Consider the following 25,453-nt stretch of genomic DNA (forward strand, 5'->3'; position numbering starts at 1 on the left):
GATGCAGGTCTCAGACGTTTACCACTTCAGTGAAACCAACGAGCACGGGTATGGTGCTGACAAACTTAGAAACATAATCGGGGCGAAACGGGATTCGAACCCACAATCATAGGTTTCTGGCGTACCCAAGGGACGCAACTCGCGGCGACAGGCGATACTAGCACTGTGACTAGCGAATGATGTGCACTTATTAAAATGGTCGAACCGCTACAATCGTTGTATACAATTCTTCACAGCATAATATATATTTTGTGCACGTTGTCACTGTCGTCAAAATCGATGTTTATTGAGGCCAGTCTTAAAAGAACTTGGAGCTTTTTCTGAGGTTACTTATATTTGATCCATATCATTTTAATTTGCTGCTTGTTTATTGTTTAATTCTGATCTGGGCAATATTCCAGCTACATGACGGCAGCCTTGACAAGTCAAACCAGTGATTGAGATTCTTCGCAATGTCCCACTCCGTCGGGGTTCGATGACACCCGATTACCCACGGTACCTAACCTCCCGGTGTGTATAGTCGACCTTTGGGGCAAATATCGGTGGCTGGGGGACTTTTCGACCTGGAATACCCACAGGCATCTGCGATTCATGTTCGGGCGAGTTGGGGAATTCGGTTTAACACCAATTGGAACAGTATTATTGTTTGTCAGAAGCCAATTCAAAGTGACCCGGGTCCTAGACCTTCATTTTGAGAGACATTCATGACAACCTCGAGCAGGCAAAATTGTGATTTATACCCACGATCAGGGACTCTTAATGTACTGTTTAGAAAGGTTTTAAGCCAATTCATGCACTCGCTCTAAGTTTATAATATTAATAAGCTTTATAAAACACTAACATGACCTGAATACATTGTCCAAAGCAACCAACATCTTGAACGAAAGCGTCATTAGACTCGTTGAACTTTTGAGATAACGGCCACTCCACACGTAGAAATGTGTAATGTAAACCTGTTCTTCCGAGTTTAACCCACTTGTGACATTATGATCACACCAACTTATCTGGCCGCGCCACAGGGGGATTTGCCATAACACAGAAATTAGCTGTGAATCCCATCACAACCTCTAAAAACAATATGGGCCAAGATCTATCATCAGTTGCAGTGTTCCCTCGCTCCCGAACATCTCCCAAACCTTTCACAAAATGATTATAGGTGCCACAATAAGATTAACGTCATTACCTGGAAGGCCAGTTCAGCTGAGGCCTCATCTAGAGACACCCACTCGTGTGAGCCTCAATGAGCCTGGTCGTATCTGATGACACGTGTCTCATGGAATTTACGACTGAGTTGTACTTGTAAATCGTTCACTTAGGAGATAAATGTTTGCCGGTTTCATATTTCCGGGCATCAAATACGCAAAAACTCCTTCACATTTCCCGTAGCAGTCTCCTTATCCCCCTACGTGAAAACTCACGGTTGTAAGACATGACGTCAAACTGGAATACTACGTCACTCTGGAATGATATAAAGTCATCATACAATGTTTGACGTCATTTGCTTGTGTGAGAACCGAACCCGCCTTGCCCAAATAATGTGGAAATAAACAACCTAATTGAAGTTATTCTGATACATATTGATAATTTCGCCAAGCCGAATGGCACATGTTTTGTTTTTCAAATTTGAAATGTTTTATCAAGATTTATTTATTGCTACGCAGTTAAAAAGATTTCCCGAATGCAGTTCACTGTTATTTTAACAACATTTTCAATCAAGCAGAATGCACTCAGTTCAGACCGAGTCCGTTCAAAGTAAATCGTTGAAGTGTTTTAAATTTAAAGTGAAAAGTAACTTTGTTGACGGCCAAGCCTCGTAAGTATTATGCCAAGCCTATGTAAGAAATAGCGGTTGCATGCAACTGGAATGCTTGAAATGGGAATTGCACAAAACGTTGTTGCCTGGTGTCTTGGTGTTCATCGTAACACCATACATACACTATTGGGTTGGTATTAATACCAGGGACCGATCGCGCGTTCTGGACGTCGACGAGTAACATCACGTTTATCACATCTGTCGGGTTCACCTTCGAAATCGGTTTCAGGCTACAACTTTGATAGCCACTCTATCATTGGCTAACATCCGATGAGTGCAAGGACTGTGATGAATTGATTAAGAGAGCATAACGTCCCACAACGACGTCAAGATGTACGTTCAGTCTTCCTACCACGTCATCGAACTGCGCGCCTGGGATGGTCAAGACCCAGATGAGGTTTATGTTACAGGTCTGGGGGTTAATCTCATTCAAAGATGAATTCAAGGTTTCATCTTAGCAGTGATGGCCGTGCGCGTATGCTCTTCATCGCTCTGCCTTCGGTGATGGGAGCATTATGGGTAAGGGAGTGAGTGCGTGAGTTAAAATTTAACGTCGCATCGGCATTATTTCAGCGAGCGGGAGCATTAAGGTGTTGGTGTTATTTTGTTATTGCACATGGCAGGACCACTCTAGTGGCTATCGGTGGCAGTTAGACAGGTATATACGGTACCGTGATGAAGTTATCTGTCCTCGCGTCCTCCTGTTCATTCAGCCCTGTTGACACATCACGTTACAGCAGGCCAATGCACGTCCTCTCGCATCTTCCCGAGGCAAGGGGGGACACTGGACTTGTATAGAGAGACGTTTACAGAGGACATGTGTTGACACTGCTTGATGGATACGTGTTTCATGGACATCAAAATATTATTCTGTTACAAAATCGTTCTTCTATTTATCATTTCTGACGCAAGTCAGTGATGCACAGGAACTTTCTGCCGCTGGTATATATATATATATATATTTAAATGTTGGTGTCAGCAGAAGTGGTAAACGTCTGAGACCTGCATCAAATTACGTGATTGAGATCTAGTTCTTCAGCAACCCATGCATGCCGTAAAAGGCGACTGTGCTTGTCGTAAGAGGCGACTAACAGGATCGGATGGTCAGGCTCGCTGACTTGGTTGATGCATGTCATCGATCCCAATTGCGTGGATCGATGCTCATGATGTCAATCACTGGATTGTCTGGTCCAGACTCGATTATATACAGACCGCCGTCACATAGCTCGAATATTGCTGAGTGCGGCGTTAAGCAACAAACAAACAAACTTTATTACCCTTATCCATACACATACACAACTGAAGCAAAACTAAATCTATTTCAATCAAATTCATATTTCATATGCTCGGAGTTAGTGACAATCACTTATATAGTATATTGTATGTTCGACAACGTAAACTGCATACAGTAAATTGTCCGTGAATATCCCTATTTTAGACTTAGATTTTAGTAATCAATAATACTTTTAGATATGAAGTAAACGATCTTGTTCCATTTGGGAGTACTCGACAACATAGGTGACTTCATATCAAGCGAAACACATTCAACGCACCATTTGCTGTATCCGCCTTTGGTCGCAATACAATCCATAAACAGGCACTGAGCTGGCTCTTTTTGGACCATGCCACGTGGTGACAGCTGATGATTAATGACCAAGAGATGACTCTGACAGACAAAGCATTCTTAATTCAATAAAAGAGAGACATAAACAGATTAACGCAAATTGATCTACAGGTGCTCATCTTTTGATAATAAATATTCTGGAGTTTAAAACCTTAATCCAGATTTCAAATTGCCGCTAAGCTAATTACTTATCTGAAATATTGTTGTATTTGAAAATTGAAATTTGTTTCGGACTTTAATATTGGTCTCTATCTTCTGTCATATTTGCAATTCATTGATAAGAAATGGTACCATTTAGTCTCATGTCTATTTTAATGTATGGTTCCACGGTCCACAGTTCGGTGATTTGGTCTTTTTTTAATCACACACTCAAGGACTGGACTACGTGACGAATACCACATATCACATGTGGGCGAAGAGTGGTCAGTTAATGAAGATCACACTATTGACCAAAACACTGTGTAACAATGTATATGTTAAACGCCGCTTTGAGCATTAGTTCAGATACAATACGTGTTTCATTTTGGAGCTGTATCCGTAGTAACGAAAGTGATGGCCTTTCATACCTCTTCATAACAAAACTGCAGCCTCTTTGACCTCTAGGCCATCCGTTCCCCATATACTTTATAACCCTGGGATTCCAAATCGATGTCTCAAAGATTATCCATAATCCTTATTACAAAATCAAGCAATTAATTTCATTATATTCACAGAAAGCATGTAGACAAACGTGGAATTAACACTATCTTATTCTGAAAACGTCAAAAGATTTGCTTGAATCTCAAAAAAGAGCCAGGCTCAATCATGTCAAAACATTTAATTTTCCAACTGTGCATACCACTATATCTCACGGAGAACTTCTTCCTTGCTCCACGGGGCTTCTGTTACTAAACGTTGTGAAGTAAGATATAGTTACATCTCCATACTCAGAGATTCAGGACGATTTGTCAAAGTGAAAGCAAATGTCATCTGAAGTTAACTAAGAAAACATGTGAAATGCTGGACTCCCACATTGACAGCATATCAATTTATGTGCAATTTGGCAATTCTTCGGCAAGAAGAAGGCATCTCTTGATGGACACCGGTTGTGCTCGCCTTCTGTACCCTTATGTGAGTGAGTGAGTGAGTGAGTTGGGGGTAACGCCGCTTTTAACAGTATTCCAGTTATATCACGGCGTGTCAGCTTAATGTGGGAGGAAACCCCGAAGTGATGCAGGTCTCAGACGTTTACCACTTCAGTGAAACCAACGAGCACGGGTATGGTGCTGACAAACTTAGAAACATAATCGGGGCGAAACGGGATTCGAACCCACAATCATAGGTTTCTGGCGTGCCCAAGGGACGCAACTCTGCACAGCGAATCGCGGCGCCTTAGACGACTGGGCCACCCGTGCGCCCTGTACCTTTATGTAAATGAATCGGAATTTCTGCTCGGATTGGCAAAATCAAAGATTTTAAAGAAGGAAATGTGTCCAAAAGTTAAACTTAAGCTTCAGGTATATCGATAATCTGATATCGTTAAATACCGGTAAAACAACCAATTCCTTTCCACCAATGTACCCAACTCAACTAGAAATAAAAGAGGTCAGCGTGAAACCGTCTCATCTGTTAGATATTTATATTTTTATGCATGAAGATTCAGAGAGAGAAAAACTATCAGCAAGACTGTATGACAAAAGCGATGACGTCGAGAAATATTCCAGCAAGTCCAGTCGTTGGTGACTTCATTTGACAACTTGTGAGGTACAATTCATCAAACAATGTTCTATAACGAATATTTCCAAGAACGTCATACGACTCTTGCTAAAAAAATATTTGGTCGGGATTACCACATTCAAGGCCCCAGTGAAGCTATCAAAAACTGAATGGTTGACGTGACAAAATTTATGTCCGATGCAATTCCCTATTTTGATTTGCACAGAACGTGTGCATGTATGTTGCCTTGTTTTGTTGAGGTGACCCACTGACTTGTCTTTGCGTGTGTTTGTGACAGATACCACAGGGGGGGCAGGATACGTTCACCTTTACGCGTACACTTGTTGTCATCAAAATTTAATCGTGATTCATAAACACATGCCCATAATATAGTCAGAATTCCTACGATTATGGAAAGGGTTTTGTTGCTTTAATTCATTAAGATTTAAACATTTCACCAAGTTTTATTGTCTTGTGCCTGTCAAGAACACAGCAAATCTTTGACTTCTTATGGGCACTCTTGTCCCGTAAGTTTATTCATGGTTAAATTGTCCATGAAGTTACGGCCTTGTACAATCTTTCCAAGTATCTTTTCACAAGCCTCTAAAACATGACAAAGTAGACCAAATAAAACATGTGAACAATAATCAAATGGGCCATATGAACACTTCATGCATGGCGCCCCTTGTAACTTGAACCAGAATATCCTCTTGAATTGACTACCAATTGCAACCAAAGTTCTGAGAACAACGAGCTGGATCTTTTCATTGTACATGCTGGTTCCAACATGTACGTCAAATATTCATGTAAATATCGAATAAAAAATACGTTATTTTCTGACATTTAGTTTTTATTTTCGTGTAAACTGTACAAAGTGATTTATGGAATTAGGTCTGAAGTAAGGAAAGTGACTTAATATTCTATGTGTTATAATTGAGGAAAATGAGGATTAACACAGGTTTACAGCACAAAAAGTGTATGAAGAGATTGCCTTGATTTTATTGCTATACTAACAATGTCACACCGACAGTCACAATAGGATTACGTGTCGGATACAAACATACAAACACACAATAAAACAAATAACCGCATGTAATTTACAAACAAATTAATACATATATTTGACTATGTCATATGCAACAGCAAGACTTTTAATATTATTAACAATATAACTTGACCGATTCCCTGATATTTGGACGCTGGATGCAAGAAACATATATTAAACTGTTTTCCGTTTATGTGCTTTGATAAAGTAAACAACTCTAAAACAACTGAAAAATCAACATTTTCAAATCAACAGTTAAACCGTTGTGTTTCTGAATGAGGCAATTACCCTGTCTATAGTATAAACAGTTTTGCAAAATGAGCCAAGAAGAGACAAACCATTCAGTGATAAAAGTGTGAAGCTAAATGGTTTCCTGGAAGATGAAAGAAATTATAGATTTACTGTTAAGTAGCCATGCCAAGGCAGTGATAGCCCATCCATTGTCTTGTGATGCCACGACAACGCTAGTGATTTGGGTGTAGTGCATGTATTCATAGATTGTGTGCTGTAATGGCGAGAAGCCACTCCTGGCCTGTAATGCAGCTACGCTGTCACATGAAGCCAAAAGTAGTCCTAGAAACCACCAACAAAGTAAAAGACAAAAACTTATATGCTAAACATAGGCTAACTCCATCTCCTTACTGCAGAGCGACCCCAGTCCAGTCTGTCCTATTCCGATCATCAGTGACAAATAGAGAACCTTTATTGGAGAATCATCGCTTCACTAATAATGTCGTCTTGTCTTTCCCGTTATCATCCTCGGGCCGTGTATGGACAGTTAAGTAGAGACGGAGCGGTCTTTACGGGAACAATTTCCCTATCAAAGGACAGAGAGATCTTCTCATCCTAATACATAATCGTTGGCGTTAAGAGGCTTCATTCAAAAGACCGTGCCTTTGAAGTCTCCCAATAAACCAACAGGCACCAATGGCATTCTGTCATTGCCAAATGTCCAACGGCAAGTTCTGCCTGGTCTCTGCATTCCTGTTCACCAGATTATCATCTCGGTTGATTGTCGGAGACACCGTCTCTGAAAGCTAATCCCACAAGCAATCTTTATATCGTATGTAGCCATCTGTAAATATTGCATGTGGGAGGACTGATTGGGTTCGGTCAGCAATGCCCAAATTGGTCGACATACCATTATGTCTTACATACCGGTATAGAAAAGTTTAACCACAAAGATATGTTCTAGTCAGCACTGTTTATGTTTAATTCAACATGAATATCTTTGATGATGTAGTCTTTGGTCAAACTGTCACCAATTTCACTGTGATCGTATGTGCCTGCATCAATTGTTCGAGGGTCCTGTGTCTTTACCCTGCTGTGTCCCCCATCTCGTTGTGTGTCTAGAATGTCATTGCTTCCTTCATGATATGGCTGATGAACTTGAAGACATCCGACCATGCCTGTTCTAGTTCCGGGGTCCACTTGTCTCCAACCACTGGCTGAATGGCCCAAATAAACTGAGGGCCGATCAACTGGAACATAAAACGCCTTTATTAAAACAATGAAAAAAATGATTGTGAAAGAGCCACCTATCGGTATTAAACTAGAATTTGTATTCCTATAAACGTATCGTGAGTGGCTGAATATTGTCATAATTAAGTGCCGTCATCACATTATTCCGGGCACATCACGTCAGCCTGTATTTAATCGAAGGCTGACCAGGCAAACCAGTGAGCGAAAACATGAGCAACAATCCACGCTATCGGGACACGATAACACGCAAACAAAGGAGTCAACGAATCTCTTCCCCAGAATCCCAACGAAAGCAAGGGGGGAACACGTGGAAATATTTATGCTTCGTGCCTCACTGGCTGTGCATGTTGTCTCTTGGTACATGTATATATTAAAACTCTTAGGTGTCGTCCTTTCCCATCTGCGCCATATTATCTTCCATCGGTAATTAATGATAAATGTACATTACAGTGTGTGTGTCCTTATGTATAATGATATGTTTTACACCCTATTCATCTGTTTTGAATACCGTTACTCTGGTATGAATTGTGCGAATGCGCAATGGGTGAGTGAGTATGTTTTACGACGCTTTCAGCGATATTCCAGCGATATCAATGCGGGGGACACCAGAAATAGGCTTCACATATTGTACCCATGTCGGGAATCAAACCCGGGTCTTCGGCGTGACGAGCAAACGTTTCAACCACTAGGCTACAGGACCGACCCCATGAGCAATGGAATTAGTTAGGTAATACTATTTCTCATAACAGGTAGTCTCAACTTTAGGTTGTCTTTCCAACATGCAGCTGAGACGACGAAGTTGAAATAATAATTGACGACAACAATGAACAGAAATAAAAATGATTCTATAAGCAATGGAATATGCACAATATATACAGACGTAAAAAACAACGTTTCAATAATCTTCTGAAAGTGTTGGCTTTCATCTTTTGGCTTCATGGCAGAAAATAGATTGGATAGCATTAATCAAAGCAATGAAAGGAAACGATTTAAGCACCTCCAGGAGGTTTTAGCACATCTTTTGCCATTACAAGCCAGGAGAAATATCTGTTAAAGGGGAAGGTCTGAAACTAATGAATATATGTCGAGTTTTGACGCAGGGTTCTTGAGGAAAGGTCACGAGGCGCCATGGGTACCGACCTGATTATAGTCCCGTGATCAAAAAGACTATCTCTAATTAGGCTCAAACCTGCATCATCTCATCTTTTTTCTCTCCCAATTATAATCTGATAGCAGCACGTCATTAAATCATGAATCATGAATCACAATATCAAAAATACCTTTATTGTGGCAGTTACCGCCCAAGAAAAAATCAATATTTTACTGAAGAAAAGTGGGTTTTTTATCTTCCATCAACACGACAAATATTAATCTGACATCATGTTTTTTAAGAAAGAAATCCGACACATGACGACTTCACAACTTTCATCATATTCATGTTCTATGACGCACTTGTATTAAGCAAAGGCATAAATATTAACTTTGAAACATCATGTAAAACTCTTCAATCACGATGTTAAATAGCCTGTCACTCCATTATTAGGAAATCTATACAGTTCCTTTCATGGAATCTGAAATTACTGTTCCAGGAATACCACTCAGAATTCTGGTGGTTGAATTTATTGGATGATCACTACACTGAAAAGATGTTCTTATCAAGACTCTCTAAACATGCCATGAACCCAATGCCCCGAAGACCATTTATGTTACAGGATAACTTCAGATGAATTGCATATGGTGAATACACCAGCAAATAGAGTTAGGAGTAAGATCTTGGTAAGTGAAAAATCGATACAAAATAGAAGACTTCAACAATAAGAGCCCCAAAGCTAAGTAAAGTGAGACAGCCGCCTGAATAGCCTAACTTGCATAAGAACCTCCTTGAGAAGCACCTTTTGTGTAGGAAGATGTTCCTGGTTGGAGGTGTTGCCAGGTAATTCAGCGTTGATGTAGGAAGCGGACGTGAGGAGGCTGGCTTCCTCAAGGCATTACATTATATCCTCGGTAGCGGTACTCCTATGTTAAAGTGTGTTTTGCACTTATTTGAGATCGCCTTTTAAAAATGTCTTGATGATAAAGTTAACGAAGGGGTTTTTTTCTGCTATGATGGTAACATGATGGTATCCTGCTTCAAAGGGAAGCTCAAATGGAAGGTTCTTTCAAAGCGTCTTCACTATTTTATTTATGTTTGGTTCTACTTTGTACATATCCGTTGTGTTTGATGTATTTGTTATTAGCTTTTATCCTATTCGACTGGAATTGAGTCATGTGGAAGTAGTAGCGTGACGGTCAAAGAAGTAATGACTGATAGTCGACACTAATTGGTTTTCATTGCACAAGAAGCGCATATATAAGATTTCAGCACACCTACAGGTTTTATCAAAGGGAACACTATTAACTGAAAGTGGACGCCACAGAAATATGTGAAAAACTTCAATCTTTGATACGTTTCGTTTAAAAGACTCGATGCTTGTTTTTTCGTGAGAGTGTCGACTCTTTTCATACACTTTCGCAATACACAGCATATCGTTTCTACTTATTTGAATAACACCAGTATTCGAGGACCCTAATGCTTTGTTTGATGATTGGTTAATGAACTGAAGAACATCACTAGGCGAAAAATGTGCATTTTGTTAAGCGACAAATACTTGTAACTGTGTCATCCTTTCTATCTGAGCATGTGTGCAAACTTTCCACTTGTGCCAACCTTTCTATCTGAGTGCCTAGGTGTGTCTACCTTTATCTCACCTTACAATAAATGTAGCCCGCATTTTTACCCCACTGAGAAATCAATCGGAACACGTCTCAGGTAACTTGCTTATCTTGCATAAGTATCGTTGAATGAAATGAACCGATGTTTATCCGAATGCATTGGGAAAAGGGAAGTAACTCTGGTTTGCGTTATCCCCTAGCTGTCAAAATGGCTGAATCAAAGCGTTTATTCGGTGAACCTTCGGGTATGTATGAATGAATGTCGGTAAGATATATTCGTTTTTCAACCGATCCCTCGGGGCATATGGTGTGATGTCCCAAGTGTAAGCCTATGTAACCATCGCCTTACGGCTCGGGGTGCATAGACTCACACACAGGGTACACCACACTATATTCCCCTCGAGATCGGTTGACAACTTATAGTGTCTGCCTGTCTGTCTAGGAATTTGTATGTACATGTCCATGCCTTTCTATTTAGGAATATGCATGTATATGTGCCTGTCTTTCTATCTAGGAATATGTATGTATCTGTGCCTGCCTATCTATCTAGGAATATATATGTATCTGTGCCTGTCTTTCTATCTAGGAATATGTATGTATCTGTGCCTGCCTGTCTATCTTGGAATATGTATGTATCTGTGCCTGCCTTTCTATCTAGAAATTTGTATATATCTGTGTCTGCCTTTCTATCTAGGAATCTGTATGTATTTGTGTCTGCCTTTCAGATTCCATGTGGCGCAAAGGGCAAAAAAGCTATGAAAATTATTTAAGAGACCTCTGAAAGTAAGTGATACTAGGTGTTCGACATGGGTAAGCATATCCTGCCCTACCGGTGACACCAACCATTCACACAATTTGCATAAAAGAAGTATTTACTGCCTGACGACACGCAGCAGTACTCCTGCCATGCTGTTAAGAAATTTACAAAATAATAACACAACACTCCCAATTACTCCCACATGTTTCAGTTTTATCTTCAGGGAGAAGTGATTGCAGTTACAGAAACTATTATGACGTCACTATGGCATGACGTCACAATGCGACTTATACAAATACTGTGACGCGGCTTGCCATGACGTCACATTGGCGGCTTAAATTGACAGTGGAAACATTCACAATACAAACACATATAATTCATTTATTATGCTTCAAAGTGAGGTTGACCAATCATCGCGCAGAACAACTAACCCCATATGAGTTTGTAATTTCAGAAAAAATCCAAGATGGTTGTTACTGACCTAATATAAGACCGTATACCTTCAGTAACAACCATTTTTGATTTTCCAACACCCACCTCACATATTTCACATGAAAATTCTGGTACAGAAAATCGTTATTCGTATTCGACACTGTTTTGTGTTTTAATATAATTAATTGTGATGAGCAAAGGAATTAATTTTGAAAGAAACCATGTTCGTGACTTTAATAATGAAAATTATAGAGAAAAAAAGCTTACAACGGAGGTCACTGTGTTACAAATAGCAACGTCATAGAACATAATATAGGATGGCGTCACAAACAAGAAACGTGATGCCAGTGACGTCACATAGCAATAGAATAGACAGCAGCCCGTCGTTAGGGGAAAGCGGACTGTTATCAAGTTACAGTGGCCCTCAGATTTCTGTAAACATGCGAACATTTTTATGATCATTCCATCCATTTTAGCTATAATACTTTAAACGTTCACATATAGTGCATTATATATTCCATTGTTAACGTTTATGGTTATATTAAAGCGTTGTATCGGAAACATATGTACTGGTCCTGTCCTTAACCTTTATACCGTTGTAAGTGTCAAGTTTTCATTTTGAAAAGATGCAAAGACAAAGATACCAAATAGTGTAAACTTTTCGGCATAACAGATTCGTTATGGTGTCTTTAGTTGCCGTATACGGTGTCATATTAGGTTAGCAGAAAACATATTGGGCTCAGCTGACGCCTTGCCCAATATAACACCGTATACGACAACTAAAGACACCATAAATAAAAATACGATGCGTTATCTTTTAATCAATGGACACAACTTTTAATGAAAAGTTTTCTTCAGCTTTACCTTCATGGCATCAGCAGTATTCATTTTGAAGAAAGGGATTATCTTAAATTCTATATCCTTTCCTGCTGCGCATTTGTCGATGTGAGCGGTTCAGGGGATGCACCTAGTTTGGGGGTCCATTATCTGTTGTTTATGGACGCGTATTCTCTCCCTTAAGCACTCAGTTTCCAATGTATTCCTCGTGACACCCTTGGCATATAATATCATAAAAAATATGTCAAAGCAGTCAAGGTTGGAGCATACATAAAATGGTTGTTACCTATTTTGTTAACTTTAAACATGAATTTTCAACTATTTATCATCCAAAACAGGCTCCCACAGGAGATTTCGCTTGGATGACATCAAGCGATATCTACATTGTAGATATCGCACCAATGAAATTGCATCACAATGCTTTACAGACAATTGTGACGTCATTGGTTACCACGACGTCACAATCAAATGACATCACTAATGGCTCTGCTACTGAAACTGTTAGCAGTACTTTTTACACCGAAGACACGGCGTATTACTGTCTACAAACTGCAAAAGTTGGAAGGATGATGTTGGATGATAAATACAATCTCACCCTCGTGTCTTTCGATTTCAAATAAATCAACAGTCGTTGGTGAAAGTGGAAAAACTCCTCGGCAAGCCTCGGATATAATTGATACCAAAAGACACTCGGGTGAGATTCTCTATATATTCATAAGTTCTACAATTTCCCCGTTTACATTGAGAGACATTGAATTCTGTAGACTTAATACATGAGTCGAATTTGGCGCGTGTTAATATCTTTTTTAAGTTACTGCTTTGGCGTTTACTTTTAATTATTGCTACATTAGCCATAATTCGATTCATTTTAGTATCAGCATTTAAAATTGGAAATTTTGTCTAAAGCTTTCGAAAAATTCCGGATTCTTTGGATTCATAGGCTAGATTGAATACTGTCATTAATTTGCTTATCGCGTACTTTCAACAGTGTCTTTCTGTCTGTGGCTGTTGCGTTCTTTTTCCTATCTTCCACAGGTTGAATCGGGTGACCCCGGGTTGTAGATAGGATTTTAGTGCTGCAAGTCGTATGTTCGTTGCAGATATATTTGACACAATCATGCAGATACGCCTTGCTAAATTATATGGAATGCTTCTTTTTGGATGACTCGGGTGACAAGATGAAAAAGTTAGATATTGCTTAGTATCTGTAGGTTTATAGTATATCTGTTTCTAGATCACGTCCACATAGTTTTACCATAGTGTCCAAAAACGAGTAACTGGAGTCCATGGTAATATCTAAATGTTTGTTCAAATTATTTAAGATGTTTTAAACAGATTTAATTCTTTGTCGCCAAAGGGCCACAGCATAAAACAATCGTCAAGGCGACTTCAGTTCCTAAATGTTCTTTTCAAATATCCCCAAAACTAACGTAGCAGAAGTGGGTGGCATGTTAGTTCCCATTGCTGTATCTTTTTATTTGTCTATAATGTTCCCTGTCAAAATAAAACGCATTGTTATTCAAAATGAACTTGGGGCACGGGTGGCCCAGTCGTCTAGGGCGCCGCGATTCGCTGTGCAGAGTTGCGTCCCTTGGGCACGCAAGAAACCTTTGATTATGTATCTAGGTATGTCAGCACCATACCAGTGCTCGTGGGTTTCACGTCCGAGACCTGCATCACTTCGGGCTTACCTCCCGCATTAAGCTGACATGCCGTGATATAACTGGAATAATGTTAAAAGCGGCATTAAACCCAACTCACTCACTCAAAATGAACATAACACTATCTATGAAGAATTGGATCGAGAATCTTGTCGGACGTAATTCTGGATATTAGTTTATCCAGAATGATACAGCATCAATCCCTAAATTCACAGCGCACTAATAGTTTCATCTTGGCTATGTGTACTAAATTGGACCTGTCAGTTCCGTAATTCCTTTATAATATTTAAGGTGTCATCTGTCGTTTATTTCTAGTAATCCCAAACCGAGACCGACATTATCCTGTCATTTTCACGGGTTTTGCTACCTTTGGCAAGATGCTAAATTAATTAATAAAAAGGATATCTGTTTAAAAAGAAAAATTCGCTGTTGTTTCATGGCACCGCCATCTTGATTTAATAGAAACACTGCCTCTTTACAAATGCAGTGGGAAAGGAGGTTTAATAACGGGTTTGAAAAGGAAAAGATGTAGTTGTTTCATAGGGTTTAAAACAGACCCTAACGATCTGCCTGTGAATGCAAGTAAAAGGAGTCAGTTTGAAATATTTAATCAAGCGGAATGTTTTAAAATGTCTTTAACAAATACTCACGTCAATATAATCCACTCTGGCATTGTACATGACGTGTCGGGCACCGAGATCGTGGAGGAGCTCCACCAGCTTCTTTGGGTCGTTGATCCTGGCGAGGCATTTCTCCACCGTCCCCATGACGCGAAGAGCGTGGGACTTGAGCTGAGAGCTGTACTTCAGGTCATCTGAGCTCTGTCCCTTGAACGGATAGAACACGTCCTGTACATCCGGATGCGTCTCGAACAGTCTGGCAAACAGAAAATCAATGTAAAAGGAGAACTACACATCTTTTTCACATTATCGTAAGAATACTTAAATTTACTTTTGATCGACGTATCTACGTACAGACGGTGACATAATGGATGGTAACTGGAGTAATATGACAAAAGGGTTTTAAGTTTCTTTTTCAGATAAAAAGGGGAAAGTTAACTCCCACAGGGAACTCACATTATCAAGAGGGTAAGCACAATATCATCGCCCCAAGGTTAACTGTTAAAAAAGGATACATATTTCCTGTGTGGAAATGATAACGACGAAGCTTTCGAACACTTTTCATTTTTTTTAAATTTTTGTCTCAACGGAAAAGGTAAAAACAAACAAACATGTTGAAGTTTATTGGAACCATTACCCTGGGGATGTTAGTAAGTTTATGAATCAATAACGTCGATGACCCGAGGTTATTCATATTGGAATCTCTGTCATAATTAATGGTCTCTTCAAATGGAAGGGGCAATTTCAAGAACCGAGTACACTTACCAATCACTGTAAGATACAGTGATACCACCAGAATGACCACATGCTACCGGTAATACCTGAAGGTCAATGTCACGTTATGTATATGTCCCTTGAGAACCTTCTACCACGATTACTCCCCCCCCACACACACTTAAATCCTACTTGCACGTACAAATGTCCGAACGTCTTTCCCACCCCCATAACAAACGCCATTTTTAACTGCCTATACCCAGCGAGAGATGAAGTAAGACATAAATAGCATTGCCTGTTCCTTGTATATGATCTGGATCAAATATACATCTCAGAGGGATCAGGATTAAATATATTGCAATGTTTTACTTATACTTTTTTGTGACACAATTACACAGTTGTATATTGCAGAAGAACATTCGTATCGTTATTTCAACAACACGTTCGTGCATTTCCACAATTAACCATCCAATGATACGAAACAAAATCCATTTCCCCGGCAACCGCTCATCACAGGGTCCTTGCATTGTCTATGATTGTGCAGTCTGTAGAGATGAGTATCCAGACATCCGGGCGTCACACCAGGACAGACGCAAGGGTAGAAGGACCATGATCATCCTGACAATTATTCATCGAGGATGCTATATGTGGTAATGATTAAGCGTCACAGAGTATTCACATGCTGGGCGCTGTGTTTAGAAAAAGGTCATTCTCCGGAACTGATAAATATCGATGTTATCGTGTCTAGATCGGCAATAGACCTAGGTCAGATTTAATCATTATTTACAAGTTGTCTGTTTGGTTGATGAGTGAGGTTTCACGTCGCTTTTAGCAATATACCATTAATACAACTGCTAGAGCACAAGGACCTTCATGACACATAGAAATGTAAGGAATCAAACTCAGATCTTAAGCATAACGAGGATGTTTTTTAATCATCTAACTATCCCACTACCTACTTCTCGTATGCCATTATGATTATGAATGGTGTTATGAACTTATAGGGTTAAATACATGACTATCAGATGTAAAAAACCCAATGAACTGAAGTACCATGTGTTTTAACCCAAGTTTTCAAACTCTCTAATGCATTATTAATATTAAATTGCAGATGGCATACTCATTCCGTTGTGTGGTAGGTTCGTGATTAAAACGTGCACGCATGTGAGCCAAAAGATGTATCGTGTATTTCCAGGTGAATAAAATCATTTCACTAAAATGACAATATATTTTCTTGCAAAATATGAGATTTTCAAATTTTGTTACGCTGCTATCAACAAAAGGAAACTATAAGAATTAAGTCATACCTTAGTGTGTACAGCTTACGAAATGTAGACACGTTTACCCATGTGTCGTTGTATTTTTATTTGAGTGAATTAGATGACCTGCTCAGCTCTACTTACAGTAAAACTTTTCAAAAACCTGCTCAAATCTTCACTTCGTTTTCGACAATATAACTCAAGGGTCTTTAAAGAATCATCGCTGCGTGGTCTAATATAGGCAGGGAGCATGGGTAAATTCGATATGTTTTCGATCGCTCTTCAGGACTTTTGAGTTAACTAACGAGGTTGCTCCATGTCAAAACAGTTTGGTGCACAAATTAACAATGTAGCACATTCATAAAAGTTGATATAAGTAAGTTAATTTCGTGAAATGAACGAGACCTGCCTAGAATAATATAACAAGATAAGAAATAAACATAGATGGAGTGATCAATTCAACATTAACGTCATTCGGCGGCCGATATCTGACAGCAAACGTTCATTCATTACCATTTGCATTGATCATCAAGATGGAGAGGAGAGAACAAAGCTTGTGATTTTTATATTAATTTTCAGTAGAAGATGTCAACGATGAACTGTTTGAGGTTATAATGCTTCAGACTTTAGCTTGACCATTGTGACCATTGTGGTGCTACATCAATGCCAAGAATGCATTGTGATGGTCCCACATCGCGTTAGTGGCCAGTCCATTCCATTAGGAGGATAAATGCGTCATTTGGGATGGCATGTACTCCCCATATATCATTAGTAAGTTTATCCTTCTTTTGTGTCCCTATGAACTGATGCAGAGCACGCAATTAACGACGAACATATGAAATACTGATCGATAAAATTGATCATGATTAATTAACATCCAAATGAAACCTCAGAAGATAAGACGATATTATAAGACAAGAAGACAAGACAGCTAACTGAAATTGTAAATGTCATTCCCTCAGTGGTATATATTATCGTATACCTGCCACAAGAAAAGGTCCAAACAAAATTTAAGCGAATAATTTTAAAAACATACCCACGAATCAAACGACTACTTAATGATTTAGTTAACCACTGATTCAAGCTGTTTTTGTTTTTTAACTGCTGCACTGAGTGATAAAACAGAGTTTAATACCTCTTTCGACAGTATTTCAATTACACTACAACGTGCCAGTCTATTTGATAAGAAATACCATAAATGATGCTGATTGTAGACGTGATGAACACCTATCCAGAACAATGGACGAATACCAGCTAAACTCAAGATCTTAATCAGAGGTAGAAATGCTACAACCTTTGTGGTTTCATGTAAACGCAATGCACTGAATACACTTGTCATTTTATTACCTGATATTATAGTTTGCGAGTAGCATCTTATATTTTTGTGTCTTATTATTGTTGGGAAAGGTTAAATCATGAAACCAAAATCGTCAGATTATAACTTCAGACTCGTACTGATAAATGTCCTTATAATCTTTTCAACTTCAGCCTCGGATGGAGGTAATAAACAATTTTACTTCTTCAAATCAGGGGCATCCACAAAGGCGTCATTAAGTATAGAAGTGTGGACGCGGTGTAGCAAATGTTGGTTATTGAATGTGGAAATGAATTGCCAGGGACATATTTCCCCGGCGACTGGGAGGGATAGTGTGGAGCATTAATGCGTATTACCTCGTAATACCGAAACTTTATTCACAGAGAAGATACCATAACCCCATCTTTGAAAGGCAACGCTAAATGACAATGGTTTCCTGTTGACGAAGCGTAGTCAAAGATTAAACGTAATTTCACGTCAGTCAAAAAACTTGCAAATTTGAATCAAGTCGTTCAAGAAAGACTATACTTGCCTTTTATTTCACACTTTATATCAGTGTACATAAACAGCCTTAGAAATATTCACGAAAACGTTATAAGAGAACAAACTAACCACGACAACTAGCATACACAAATCTCTCATACACACAATGGAACAAAATTATTGAAATCACATTTAAGCAAGTCCACAACACTTTGGCAAGTTTAGTATCTAAAACTTTTTGTGTTCCTTTTAATTTTATATCAAAGAGACACTTTTTACTATCACTATTACTATCGACTATCAGAGACCATTATTGAGATGCAGTTGGGACACCAGTTTCCTCGGGGGATAACGAACCCGAAATCAGTTCGCTATTTCAGAAGTTCATTATTCATATCAGTGGAACGTTATTTGCCACCTCTAAGGGATTGAGTAACATGGATCGGACTATCTGCTGCAGCCTACTTCGTTATGTTTTAACCACTTAGAGACAATGTATAAAGTTCACTGATTACAACGTCTAGACAGAAGTTGGAGAGAAAGGGCACAGGTCACGGAGTGTAACGACTCCTTACGCGGAGAACCTCTTAAATGTCAATCAAGCGGTAAATATATTAATTAAGAAATAAACGACGAGTAGGAGTTGTTTATCGTACAACAAAACACTGGATGGAGAATAAACCATGAGGCACGCAGCCCCGAGTTGTTTATTCTCCCTGTAGTGTTTTATTGTGCGATAAACAACTCCCACTCGTCGTTTATTTCTAACATGAAATATCAACATTATGTACAGCCTCGTACACCATTTAAAAATATTTACCCGTATTTAAATCATGATGACTCACTGAATAGAGACATTTGATGAACTGGTTCCTTCTTCAACGCATATACTCATAATTTTAACTCTGATTATCTCTGAGACCGCCTCCGTGGTCTTGTGGTAGAGCGTCCGCCCGGAGAGCGGAAGGTCCAGGGTTCGATCCCGGGCCGCGTCATACAAAAAGACGTTAAAAGATTGTACTTGTTGTTACCCTGTCTGGCGCTCGGCATTACGGGGCTAAAACAAGGACTGGTCGGCTCGGAGTCAGTATACTGTGTCTGAGTGGGGTATTCATGTGAAACTGCGGCATGGTATCTCAGTGAGCTAGCACTATAAATCGGCATCAGTCCGGACTAGTACAAGCAGCCACACACACACATACACGTGCATGCACGTCGCTATATAAGTGCAATAATCTTGGACGCGACGTTAAACCCAATTTCACCTCACCTCACCTCTGATTATCTCTACCTTTTCTCCCAATACCGATTGTCATATTTCCCAGAAAGCGATCACGATAGACACCTCCCTTTAAACAAATAAGGTTGTCTAATTGACGCCGTAATCAAGTTGCAAGCACATGTTCGAATCACCAGAAATGACGTCATGACAGAATGTTTTATCGTGAAATAAACCACGCTTCGTTCGTCATTGTTCTTTGCGATTTATCGCGTAGCTATCTTATATTTGTACATGTTGTTCTTATCTATTATACTTTATCCCCCGTGTCACGTGTCGATTCCCAAATCGAAACAATATGTTAACCCAGAAATCTGTACGTAAAAAATCTTAGTGTGAAACCTACAAACAACCAACAAGTGGTATACAATCAACAAATGTATTGCAAAATTAACTAAGTTTACAAATCAATACAAATCACTGCATGGCAATAACAATGACAGTACACAACAGAGTGGTAGTACAATATTCAATAGCAATATATAATAGGATGGCAGTGGTCAGTATCAGTTAAAAAATACATGGGTGATAGCAAAAGTCAGTGATAATATTATATATTCACCCAGCGGCGACAGTTGCCAAGCTTCCGTGATGGGCTAGGCAGTGAATCGGGGATGATGAACGATCCTCACATGAAAGCTGGTCTTTACGTGATGAAAATACGTTTGGGTTACGCAAACACGCCATTGTCCCCGTATTTACAACCTACCTAGCTACTGGAAAGTTCCACCGATCCCTCAAGAGTAGATCGGCACGAGAGTATTTAATAATTTTCCACAACCTAGTATTACCGTCCGCAGTATATGGACCGGAAGTTTACATACCACACTAGACACTAAATATAGTAACTTCCTGACGACTGATCAGTGTATAAACACAATGTGAAGAGCGTCTATCGAATCTCAACCGAAAACAATGTCACACAGTTGCAATCATTGTTAAACAACACAATACACAGCCATATAACACCGGTGACAATCCGTGTTAGAATTGGCCTGTTCAAGAGGCGACTAACGGGATCGTGTAGTCAGGCTCGCGGACTTGGTTGAGAAAATGTTCTCGTGTCCAAATTGCGTAGATCGATGCTTATGATGTCAGTCACAGGATTGTCCGGTACAGATTCGACTTTATTGTCCAAGATCATGCAGCTGGGATATTGCCGGAGTAGGGTATTGAAGCAAACAAACTACTGTGCAAAATAAATAGGGGATAGTGGGAATCGTCATGACATATCTTCTGATCTATTTGGTATTAGCAAATGGAAACGGTACGATCATATCTCCTGGGAAGTAGGCGATCAGATCTCATCAAATTCGAAATATCTCGCTTATATTGGGTAAAACACATCTCTTGGCCAGAAAAGCACGAATTCTTCGACGAATGCTACTGATGAGTCGACCAGTGACAGCTTGTCTCAAGTTGTTCCACTCATCAGTAGCAGCAACACCGAGTTAAGAGTGGTGGGTGGATGATGACGTTGACGTTCACGTCTGCCAATGACGTCCCAGACGTGTTCAAAGTAGGAAAGGTCGGAACTGAGTGCTGGCCATGGCATGACATGAATGTTTTGCAGTTGGAGGAATTGGGGCACAATCCTAACACGCTCAACATGTGCATTATCATCTTGAAAGATTCAACGTTGCCCAACACGTTGTGCAAATGGCACCACGAGTTGTGCAATGATGTTGTCCCCATAGTATAGACCTGTGACTCTACCATGGACAATATGGTCATTTCAACATGATGGTCCATTGCTATGGAACAATATGCCACACGAAATCCGAGAAACAAAAAATCTGACAATCTTTCAAAGGACATTCGTCTCTTTCAATAGAGCCTTTGACTTGATCAATCATGGTCTAAGCGCATTTGAGCAGTTGTTAATTAGAAAATGCGCCATTCAAATTCTTAATTAAATTTATTTTAATATGGAACGCAGTTCGGCCAGTCGTGATACCATCCCATACCATTATGACCCCATCCCAAAAAAACGTTAACGTCCATAAAACGCTCATTAGGACGTCTCCAAACTCGATTCCTTCAGTCATAGAAGTCGAGACTGAACATCGATTTGTCTGAAAACACGACACCAGCCCAACGTCAATTATCCCAGTGCTGACGTTCCTTAAACCTCTGACACCTCTGATTCAAATGACGTACAGTAAGTTGTCGGGTGACACGCGGACGTCGTGCATACAATTGCCATCTGTGCAGACGATTTCGCACCGTCTCTTACACCAGTTGCCGGCGAGTGATGACCTGATGGCAGATTGCAACCGGTTTCGGTTTTTCCTGGGCTGGAGGTGTTGCCCTTGGTCGCCCAGAGCGGCGTCGATCATCCACGTTATGTATTCGTTGGTATCGGGGCCACAACTGGCTGATGACAGATTGAGATGTATGCAGCGTTTGGGCAACACTATTCTGACGTGTGCCCACCTGCAACATACCTTTGGCGCGTAAGCGTTTATCACTTTGCAAACGTCACACGATCAGTGCTGTTGCTTCATTTATGACCACATGTGTTACAAAAAGTGTCTTTAAACAATACGTAATGTAAAAGTTACTGAGTCCCCTACAGTAATAATGTAACAGTTACTTAGTCCTCGACAATACAGAATGTAAGAATGACTTAGTCCTCTATAATACATAATGTAAGTTACTTAGTTCCATTTAGTTACAATGTAAGAATTCCTTAGTCCCCTACAGTACATAATGTAATAGTTACTGAGTCCCCTACAATAATAATGATAAAGTTACTTAGTCCTCTACAAAACATAATGTAAGAATTACTTAGTCCTCTATAATACATAATGTAATAATTACTTAGCCCCCTACAGTACATAATGTAAGAGTTATATAGTCCTCTACAATACATAATGTAAGAGTTACATAGTTCCCTATAGTTATAATGTAATAATTACTTAGCCCCCTACAGTACATAATGTAAGAGTTACATAGTCCTCTACAATACATAATGTAAGAGTTACATAGTTCCCTATAGTTATATTGTAATACTTACTTAACCCCCTACAGTACATAATGTAATATTTACTTAGTCCCCTACAAAACATAACGTAACAGTAACTATAGTCTAGTTTTGTGTCCCGAACATTGCAGACAGTCGTGAACACCGCTATACCGGTCCTTCAGTTTATGTTGCGCGTTCGAGTTAAAAAGAATAAGATTTACATTCCTCGAACTTAAAATACATGTTGTCTTCGTGTTTAGCACATAAATCGGTTTTGTCTGTTTTAACACGCCATTCACGTATCTGTATCTATTGGCTAAATTGCTTGACTTCACTCACTATAACACCTTATGAAATCATTTCCAACCAGGGTTTAAACGTTTTCAGATCTAAAATAAAGTTTTTGAAATGGTGTACGTTGGGAACATCTTTTATTTTTTCTGCCGCACGCATTTTCCGAGTCAATGAAAGTCACGTGACATAGCACTGGTTGACCTCAGCTCAATCGTACAGCTGTTGTTTTTTTTGTAATTCTTTTACAATGGCAGATTAAAACACCTCGTTGTAGAAGTATCTCGGGGCACATGATGTTTCATGCGTACCTCGTAAGGTTTCATACCCTTTGGGGGCGGTCGGGTAGCCTAGTGGTTAAAGCGTTCGCTCGTCACGCTGAAGACCCGGGTTCGATTCCCGACATGGGTACAATGTGTGAAGCCCGTTTCTGGTGTCCCCCGCCGTGATATTGCTGGAATATTGCTAAAAGCGGCGTAAAACCATACTCACTCACTCACTCATACCCTTTGCATCTGGCTCGTGATTCAAAACCGAACGCGGGACGCATTCAACCACATGTACCCCTTGTCATACTGCTACAACTAATAGAGTACACATGGTCTAGTGGATAGAGCATTCGCTCACAGAGCAGATGATAAGAGGTTCGATTCCCCAGTCGTCCATACCCAAATACATTAAGAGATGGTACCTAGTGTTACCCTGCCTGGCGCTGGGCACTAAGTGGATAAAACGGGGACTTCTCGAGTAAAATGTGTCCGAGTTGAGTGTCAGCGTGTTGAACCGCGGCCTGTTGCATTTGTACCTCGGTTGGCTAGCACTATAAAACAGGTGTAAGTCCGGACTAGTACATGTAGCCAAACGTCGCAATAAAAGTGGGATAATCTTAAACGCGACGTTTAACCCCATTTTATCACACACTCTCACCATTCTGTTAGGATAATACCCTGACCCCAATCAGTATCATAGCGTCGCCTTTAAACGATTTAATACACTGGATAATCAAGGATGGGAAAACAATTGTGATATAGTCAGTAAGGGTTCCCCAACTCATGGAATGAGATGAATCTATATAAATAAACAACAACATATACCTGGAATATAGAGACAAACCGTATATAATCGAAAAAATAATCGAACAAATCCCAGGCCTTTGGTACACAGTAATGATTGTGGCCATCTTTCTACGGTGGAACCCCCTGAATCCGGAAAACTAGCATCCCGGACGATTATTATCAGTTAGAATCGGCCGTAAGAGCCGACTGAATGAAATAGATCGGGTGGTTGGGCTTTATGAAAAGGTTGACATCACATCACCGTGGTCGATTACTAAGGGACTCAGTTATTTAAGCCGACGTCATAGAGCTGGCATATTGGTGACTGCGGAGTTTAACATGTCCATTCATTCTTAAAGCGACATTATCACCTTCTCATAGCGATGGTCATGATTTCAATCACTGGATTTTGTGGTCCAGACTCCAATATTTATAGACTGCCGTCATGAAGCTGAAAAAATATTGCTTAGACATAAACAAAACCTTCTCATGATTCATTTATGTCTCCGGAAGTGGTCATTATCTTGCCGGGGAATGGTTCTTACAAACCTAGAAACAGAATCGGGGCGAACAGGGATTCGAACCCACAATCATAGGGTTTCTGGTGTGCCCAAGGGACGCAACTCTGCACAGCGAATTGCGGCGCCTCAGACGACTGGACCAGCCTTGCCTCTGTATACCAGGTGAGCTACATTAATTGTATTATCTCATATTAGAAGAGAAACTATTATATTGTTATGAATAAGTACTGCACACAGCTTCAGTTAAACAATCGAGATTTAACTCGAGTAAAATAACTTTCAATGCCAGATGTAGGATCGTGCACGAAAATAATTAGCACAAAGAACATGTGTATTTCCCTGTCAAACCAGCCATGTTTAAATCTTTTCGTGACGTGACACTTTCATCAATTTTGTCATGTCTCTCGATGAGATAAACATGTTTTTTTGCAAGAAAAGACTAATATCCTGCATGCCTTAACGGTATGATCGTTTTTGAAAGAAGGCCCATTTGAGTAAATAGTAGCTTCTAGATTGAACAGAGATATGACCAGACCAATATTGGCTAAAGCCACACTACCTGTGAATCGTTAGGCTGTAAAAAAATAATCGAGCCTTGTAGTCCTCACTTGAGATACCGTTGAGGATAAAAGTTTAATGTCATATACCGTTAAAACCGCGGGAATTGATTTCATGGCTCTAAATCTTATCTGAGAATAAGATGACAGATTCTAATTTAGACAACAAATTTAAGAAAAAAAAAGGATTTAAAAATGTCTATCGATTATTTGAGCAGCCATGTTTTTGCGGCTTATGTCAGTCAAACATATTTCTCATAAAAAAATCCCATTAATTTATCAAATATTTTCTTTGAAAATCGATTCAAGTAACGAAAAACAACCTGTTATATG

The 25,453-nt window shown here is 39.7% G+C and overlaps 1 protein-coding gene across 1 annotated transcript in view; it reads right to left on the minus strand.

Annotated features, from left to right (window-relative positions):
- Nucleotides 1-5,969: 5,969 nt before the first annotated feature.
- LOC124152465 (non-symbiotic hemoglobin 1-like) overlaps nucleotides 5,970-25,453 on the minus strand; it is a 32,388-nt gene continuing 12,904 nt past the window's right edge. The window contains exons 2-3 of the mRNA XM_046525408.2: nucleotides 14,709-14,934; nucleotides 5,970-7,658 (exon numbers count right to left, since the gene is read on the minus strand). Of these exons, the coding sequence (XP_046381364.1) occupies nucleotides 7,527-7,658; nucleotides 14,709-14,934 (358 nt within the window). The 3' untranslated portion in view covers nucleotides 5,970-7,526. The remainder of the gene's footprint in view (nucleotides 7,659-14,708; nucleotides 14,935-25,453) is intronic.

Source organism: Haliotis rufescens, unplaced genomic scaffold (assembly GCF_023055435.1).
Source record: "Haliotis rufescens isolate VD_foot unplaced genomic scaffold, xgHalRufe1.0.p SCAF_74, whole genome shotgun sequence".
Taxonomy (NCBI): Eukaryota; Metazoa; Mollusca; class Gastropoda; order Lepetellida; family Haliotidae; genus Haliotis; species Haliotis rufescens.